This window comes from Rhinopithecus bieti, unplaced genomic scaffold, assembly GCF_001698545.2.
Source record: "Rhinopithecus bieti isolate Rb0 unplaced genomic scaffold, ASM169854v2 scaffold_34943, whole genome shotgun sequence".
NCBI classification, from domain to species: Eukaryota; Metazoa; Chordata; class Mammalia; order Primates; family Cercopithecidae; genus Rhinopithecus; species Rhinopithecus bieti.
Genome location: NW_016815584.1, coordinates 803,433 through 811,337, shown reverse-complemented (window position 1 = coordinate 811,337; position 7,905 = coordinate 803,433). Strand labels below are relative to the sequence as shown.

Below are 7,905 nucleotides of genomic sequence, written 5' to 3'. Positions count from 1 at the left end.
CTCAGCCTCCGGAGTAGCTGGGACTACAGGCGCCCGCCAACGCGCCCGGCTAGTTTTTTGTATTTTTTAGTAGAGACGAGGTTTCACCATGTTAGCCAGGATGGTCTCGATCTCCTGACCTCGTGATCCGCCCGCCTCGGCCTCCCAAAGTGCTGGGATTACAGGCTTGAGCCACCGCGCCCGGCCCAGGCAGTGTAATTTTAAGATCACTCCAGGTTATTCTAATAAGCAGCTAGACAGGGACTCAATGAGATAGAGTGGAGTGAACCCAAATCCTCCCCAGTGTCTCTTTCAATCTTTCAAACAATAAAGAAAACGTGAGCTCCTAGGTTCAGGAATAATAGTCTTCTTTATTTTATTTTATTTTTTTTTGAGACAGAGTTTCAGTTTGTTGCCCAGGCTGAAGTGTAGTGGCACCTTGTCAGCTCACGGCAACCTCTGTCCCCCAGGTTCAAGCATATTCTCCTGCCTCAGCCTACTGAGTAGCTGGGATTACAGGCATCCACCACCATGCCTGGCTAATTTTATATTTTAGTAGAGACAGGGTTTCACCATGTTGGCCAGGCTGGTCTTGAACTCCTGACCTCAGGTGATCCACCCGCCTCGGCCTCCCAAAGTGCTAGGATTATAAGCGTGAGCCATTGTGCCGAGTGTATTTTACTATTATTATTATTATCATTATTTTTTGAGACAGAGTCTCGCTCTGTTGTCGCCAGGCTGGATGGAGTGCAGTGGTGCAATCTCAACTCACTGCAACCTCCCCCTCCCAGGTTCAAGCGATTCTCCTGCCTCAGCCACCTGAGTAGCTGGGACTACAGGTGCACACCACCACGCTCAACTAATTTTTGTATTTTTAGTAGAGATGGGGTCTCATCATGTTGGCCAGGATGGTCTCAATCTCTTGACCTTGTGATCTGCCTGCCTCGACTTCCCAAAGTGTTGGGATTACAGGCCTGAGCCACCGCACTCGGCCACTATTGTTATTTTTTGAGACAGAGTCTCACTCTGTTGCCCAAGCTCGAGTGCAGTGATGTGATTTCGGCTCACTGCAAACTCAGCCTCCTGGATTTCAAGCAATTCTCTTGCCCAGTGTTCATAGTAGCTGGGATTACAGGCTTTTGCCACCACACCCGTCTGGTTTTTGTATTTTTAGTAAAGATGAGGTTTTGCCATGTTGCCCAGGCTAGTCTCCAACTCCTGACCTCAGGCCATCTGCCCGCCTCAGCCTCCCAAAGTGCTGGGATTATAGGCGTGAGCCACAGTGCCTGGTTCATAATCTTCTTTTTAAGTTTTCTAGCACGTTCAAACCTCACTGGCTTCTCTAAGGAAACAAGGCTGAGACCTAGCTTGACATTGCAAGGTTTATGGGAAATTATGAACACCATCATTTTAAAAAGTAGTTATTATCTTTTCTCAGAACATAAGCTTAAGGTTAGCGATCTCTATCAAATCTTGGCTGGCGTGATGAGAAATGGGAGAAAGGACATTATTTACTAGAGTGTACATACACATACTTCTGTTCTAGTGTGGGGAAGGAGGAAGGCAAGAGACAAGAGGGAAGTATTCTTAATGGGGCACAGTCAAGGAGAAAATGTCTTTAATTCTGTCCATGTTCAGACAGAATAATTTAGCACCTTTCTCTGCAGAGCTTCCATTAAAGAGAAGGTAGAGCTGATTCGACTTAAGAAGCTCTTACATGAAAGAAATGCCTCATTGGCTATGACAAAAGCACAATTAACGGATGTTCAAGAGGTGAGTTGCCATCATCAGCTGTGCTTTCTTGGTGGGGGGAACCCCAAATAAGAGATTCATATTATTTTCTCCATTTTACATATGGGAAGCCACAATTCAGAAAGACTAAGTTACTTGTCTAAGGTCACACAATTTATAAGTGATATTCAAATCCAAGCCTTACAGCTCGGAGTCTATTCTTTTCCCAGTATTTCCCATTATTTCTCTATTAAGAGGAAGGCTCAAGCTCTGCCTGCTAAGGTGAAATAGAGTAGAGTTAACTTGTGTAAGGGTTAAGGTCCCCTACAAAGACCACAAACCAGAATGTGATTAAATTAGGAAGCCAAAAGCAGTCACAGGGGAAGGGAAGGAAGCTAGCCTTTTAGCACTTTCTATGAGGTGCACTCAGTCCCGGATATTTACCGTCATTATATTTTCTAAGCCTGACGACTGCCCTCAAGGTAAGTACATTTAGCATTATCACACATTAGAAACTAATATCTGATTGGTGGAAATAGAGTATCAAGGGTCAAAGTAACGTCAGCACCATCCTTTCATTGAACAAGTATCTATCCAGTACCTGGAATTGCAAAGCACACGGATACAGAGATTACAAAGATAAGTAAGATAACATCTGCCTTCAAGGCGTTTATAGGAGTGAGAGAACAAGTAAACAAATTCAACTATCCGTATGCAGAGTATGGGCAGGACACAAAAGAGAGAGTAGTCAGACTCACCAGTGGGTGAGGTGCTGATATGGCTTTAATGAGTGGAGGAACACCAGGGCTCTTGTCTCACGTGAATTAGATAAAACGACAGGGACACACATGGAGTGGCTTTAAGGAGCGGAGAGTTTAATAGGCAAGAAAGAAGGGAGAACAAAGACGGAAGAAGCTCCCCTCTACAGAGACAGAGGGAGGAGTACTCCAAAGCCCAGAGAGGAGACCCATGTGCGGGGAGGGGGGGAAAAGTGACTGCTTATATGAGTAGGCAGGAGGAGGTGGTGTCTGATTTGCATAGGGCTCAGGGATTGGTTTGACCAGGCCTGTCACTCATGTAGCTTGTGGAAAAAACTGGCCCTCCTACCCTAACCTTAAAAGTATGCAAATACAGGGCGCCATGATGTTATACACACGTGGGGATTGGTGGGGGTGGCCATGTTGCCAGGTACACGTTGGGGCAAGGGCAGGAAGACGAAGGCGGGAATCGCCATGTTTGGGTGGACCCAGTTTCTAAAGACCTGCATTTGCATATCAAAGGTTGCCTGCCTGGCTGTAAGAGTCGGGGCTTTCCTGCTAGACAAAAAACGTTTCTGGAGCTGCTTTAAAGGATGTGAAAACTTTGCAAGGACCCCTTTTTTCTCTATCTGCCTAAAATTATTTTTAATAACTTCTATAACAGTGCCAGATCAGAAAAGGATTAATGGCTCGCTGCCGTGGCTCGAGCCTGTAATCCCAGAACTTTGGGAGGTCAAGGAGGGAGGATAACTTGAGCCCAGAAATTGGAGACCAGCCCAGACAACATGGCGAAACCTCATCTCTACCGAAAATACAAAAATTAGCCGGGCATCGTGATGTGTGCCTGTGTCCTAGCTACTCTGGAGGCTGAGGCAGGAGGATTGCTTGAGTGCTCCAGCCCAGGAGGCAGAGGTTGCAGTGAGCCGAGATCCTGATACCGCACTCCAGCCTGGGTGACAGCATGAGACTTTGTCTCGAAAAAAGAAAAGGATTGATAAAGGAATAGATTTGTGAGTTAAATACTGAAATATTAAAAGAGCATGTGTTAATAAGTGTGCAAGAGAAGGAGAGGCTTTCCATGAGAGCAGAGGTGAGAAACATCAGGAACCTGGTCATGGAGAACACACTAAAGAATTTTTTTTCTTGTTGTCATTAAAGACAGAACATGCTAGGAATTTAGACTTTATGCTACAGACAGCAGAGAGCTGTGTGAAAGGGTTTTAAACAAGTTGATACGATCAATTTTTTTTCTCTCAAAAAGATTACTTGGACTTTAAAAAAAAAAAAAGATTGGGAGGCCGAGGCAGGTGGATCGTCTGAGGTCAGGAGTTGGAGACCAGCCTGGCCAACATGGTGTTTTAGTCTCTACTAAAATACAAAAATTAGCTGGGTGTGGTGGGGGCACCTGTAATCTCAGCTACTTGGGAAGCTGAGGCAGAAGAATTGGTTGAACCTGGGAGGCCGAGGGTGCAGTGAGCTGGGATTGTGCCACAGCACTCTAGCCTGGGTGACAGAGTGAGACTCTCAAAAACAAAAACTTACCTCTCATATTTGCTACAGGGATTAAATGAGATAATATATGTGAAATGATTATAATGATCATCATATAGCAGGTAATGAAACACATAGTAACATATAACACATAACAACTACTCAACTAATTATACCTGTTGTTATGATCATTATTTTTTTTTCTAAAACTGAAGAGATCTTTCTGAAGCATGCTAAGTAATAGTACCTAGTTTAAGATTAAACATTTTTCTTGGATAATCCACCAAGTACAATGCAAATGTGAATAAATGACCCTTCATTATTTTTTGAGAAATAGTGTGAATGATTGCAGTCACATACTACTTGGCAAGCTAGGGCAGGGGAAAAATAGCAACAATTAGTAAACAAATACACAAATTGACTTGTTTTGTGGGATTTTATAATGCCTTTAAAACGTTAAGCATTTATATTACAGTGATAAATATATCGTGAAATTGATAAATTAATAAAATAATAATAATTTCTTTCCTCCAGGCATACGAAACCTTGCTCCAGAAGGTACTTAATGAGAATTGAGTCTCCGTTTCTTTGTAACCAGAATAATCAAACTCAAAGAAATCTCTGTTCATCTCCAAGTAACATAACACCAGAATTTAGCTAACTAAATCAGTGTTATTATGTCATATAGTTTCTGTTAAAAATGATACTATTATCAAAAGATACTTATTGCACTGTTTTCATAAAAGTTGAAATATGAGATTGGAGTTGAGAAATATTTGGCATGGTATTTTTAAGCCTATTGCTGAAGCAAATTATAGTATTTGCTCAAAACTTGAGTATTCTTCAAGTATGTGTGAAGTGATGAGATATAAACAAAGTTGTTGCCGGTGTTCTCAGATGGTCTTAAATATTTGGCCTTGGCCGGCGCGGTGGCTCAAGCCTGTAATCCCAGCACTTTGGGAGGCGGAGACGGGCGGATCACGAGGTCAGGAGATCGCAGACCATCCTGTAACCGGTGAAACCCCGCTCTGTACTAAAAAATACAAAAAAAAAAAAAAAAAAAACTAGCCGGGGCACGGTTGGTGGACGGCCTGTAGTCCCAGCTACTCAGGAGGCTGAGGCAGGAGAATGGACGTGACCCGGGAGGCGGAGCTTGCAGTAGCTGAGATCGCCCACTGCGGGGGGGCCCCCCCCCACTCCGGACCTGGGCGACAGAGCGAGACTCTGTCTAAAAAAAAAAAAAAAAAAAAAAAATTTGGCCTTATTCACCTCACTGGAGTGGGGCTGGCTGTGAAGCTGGAGTGAATGTCTGTGCTAAGAATCACCACTCGCCGGGCGCGGTGCTCAAGCCTGTAATCCCAGCAACTTTGGGAGGCCGAGGCGGGCGGGATCACGAGGTCAGGAGATGGAGACCATCCTGGCTAACACGGTGCAACCCCGTCTCTACTAAAAAATACAAAAACTAGCCGGGCGGATGGTGGCCGGGCGCCTGTAGTCCCAGCTACTCGGGAGGCTGAGGCAGGAGAATGGGCATAACCCGGGAGGCGGAGTTTGCAGTGAGCTGAGATCTGGCACTGTACTCCAGCTGGGTGACAGCGCGAGCTCCCTTCTCAAAAAAAAAAAAAAAAAAAAAAAAAAATCACCACTAAGACAGAGTTCCAAACGAGACCACCCAGCTGTGCCTCACCAGAAGAGTCCACCAGAAACACAGAGAACTTCTAGAGTTAACATGTCACTTTTCTAGGTACAAACAGAGAAATAAATCATCATAAAAAAGCAGTCAAATAGCTTAGAAAGTGAAGGCAGCTTTGGAAGGTGGCAACTAATTTAGAACTAGAGATTAATTTGAACCTTGAGAAAATTCAGGCTCAGGGGCCAGGCACGGTGGCTCACGCATGTAATCCCAGCACATTGGGAGGCCGAGGCAGGTGGAAGACCTGAGGTCAGGAGTTCGAGACCAGCCTGGCCAACATGGAGAAACCCTATCTCTATTAAAAATACAAAAATTAGCTGGACGTGGTGGCTCATGCCTGTAATCCCAGCTACTCAGCAGGCTGAGGCAGGAGAATTGCTTGAACCCGGTAGGCAGAGGTTGCAGTGAGCCAAGCACCATTGCACTCCAGCCTGGGCAACAGAGCGAGACTGTCTCAATAAATAAATAACTAAATACAAGAAAAGAAAATTAAGGCTCAAATGATGAACTAAAATTGCCCAGAATGGAAAACCCTACCTACCAGGGAAATTATACTTCCAGAGAAATGCTAGGGTGAAAAACAGGGTAAACTAACAGTACAAAGTTAATACGCTATTAATCATAGTCATTCTTTGTGACATCTATTAGAGAATGCTAGGGTTGCTGGTGTCTGGAGACCACTCATGCTGAGTGATATGACCATTCCTAGAGGTACTTTCCTTTTGCCCTAGAATCAGGGAATCCTGAGTGCAGCCCATGAGGCCCTCCTCAACCAAGTGAATGAGCTCAGGGCAGAGCTGAAGGAAGAAAGCAAGAAGGCTGTGAGCTTGAAGAGCCAACTGGAGGATGTGTCTATCTTGCAGATGACTCTGAAGGAGGTAAATAATAATAGTTGAAAGATACCATCTACATTTCAACTTCAGGGATGTTAGAGTGTGTATCTTAGCAACAATATGAGTATTGCATTCTTTCAGATGACAAAAACAAAGCTCCAAGTGGTTAAATCATTTGCTTAAGATTACACCATTAGGGGGAAAGCTGGGCTTTATACTTATGTCTGTTTTCCAAAGTCCTTGCTCTTTCATAATGTTTTGCTGCTTCCCTAACAGTAGAAACCCAGAGACAATGAAGACTTATTTTGGAAAATCCTCATTAATTCCAATGAAAGTTTCTAGCCAACCTTCAATTGGTTCAAGTCTTTCTAGTTGAATGGCTTCTCATAGACACTGGAGATGGCGATAGAAAGGCTCTCACCCACACCCCTCCCTGCCATGGAAAAGAGAAATCCTGTGCGGGGGAATAGATTTTTAAATTATATCTCAAGGACTACTATCACTCTTAGTTTCAGGAGAGAGTTGAAGATTTGGAAAAAGAACGAAAATTGCTGAATGACAATTATGACAAACTCTTAGAAAAGTGAGTACCACATTTGGGTCCCAGAGTATTGTTACTATGAAAGACGTTATAGAAAGTTCATTCCTAATACCTAGCATTAATAAATATATGGGGAAATTGGTACTCAATATTGTTAGTGAGAATATACATTGGCAGCCTTTTGGAAGGGAATTTAACACTATTAATATGTTAAATGTGCATATCTTTTTTCTTTCCTTTTTTTTTTTTTTGAGATGGAGTCTCGCTCTGCTGCCCAGGCTGGAGTGCAGTGGTGCGATCTTGGCTCACTGCAACCTCTGCCTCCTGGGTTCAAGCAATTCTCCTGCCTCTTTTTCCTTTTTTTTTTCTTTTAACCAGCAATTCCATTTTCTTTTTTTGAGACGTAATCTCTCTCTGTCGTTCAGGCTGGAATACAGTGGCATTCTAGGCTTCCTGCAGCCCCAGTCTCCCAGGCTCAAGCAATCCTCCCACCTCAGCCTCCCCAGTAGCTGGGACTACAGGTGCGTGCTGCCACACCTGGCTAATTTTTTTCTATTTTTTGTAAAGACAGGGTTTTTTCAGGTTGCCCAGGCTGGTCTCAAACTTCTGGGCTCAAGTCATCTGCCTGCATCAGCCTCCCAAAATGCTGGGATTGGCCGGGCGCGGTGGCTCACGCCTGTAATCCCAGCACTTTGGGAGGCCAAGGCGGGCGGATCACAAGGTCAGGAGATCGACACCACGGTGAAACCCCGTCTCTACTAAAAATACAAAATATTAGCCAGGCGCGGTGGCGGGCGCCTGTAGTCCCAGCTACTCAGGAGGCTGAGGCAGGAGAATGGCGTAAACCCAGGAGGCGGAGCTTGCAGTGAGCCGAGATCG

The 7,905-nt window shown here is 44.4% G+C and overlaps 1 protein-coding gene across 1 annotated transcript in view; it reads left to right on the top strand.

The window, feature by feature from the left end:
• The window catches only part of RPGRIP1 (RPGR interacting protein 1), a 71,523-nt gene that overhangs the window by 18,712 nt on the left and 44,906 nt on the right, over window positions 1–7,905 (top strand). The window contains exons 5-8 of the mRNA XM_017853419.1: window positions 1,647–1,752; window positions 4,494–4,517; window positions 6,384–6,530; window positions 6,995–7,068. Of these exons, the coding sequence (XP_017708908.1) occupies window positions 1,647–1,752; window positions 4,494–4,517; window positions 6,384–6,530; window positions 6,995–7,068 (351 nt within the window). The remainder of the gene's footprint in view (window positions 1–1,646; window positions 1,753–4,493; window positions 4,518–6,383; window positions 6,531–6,994; window positions 7,069–7,905) is intronic.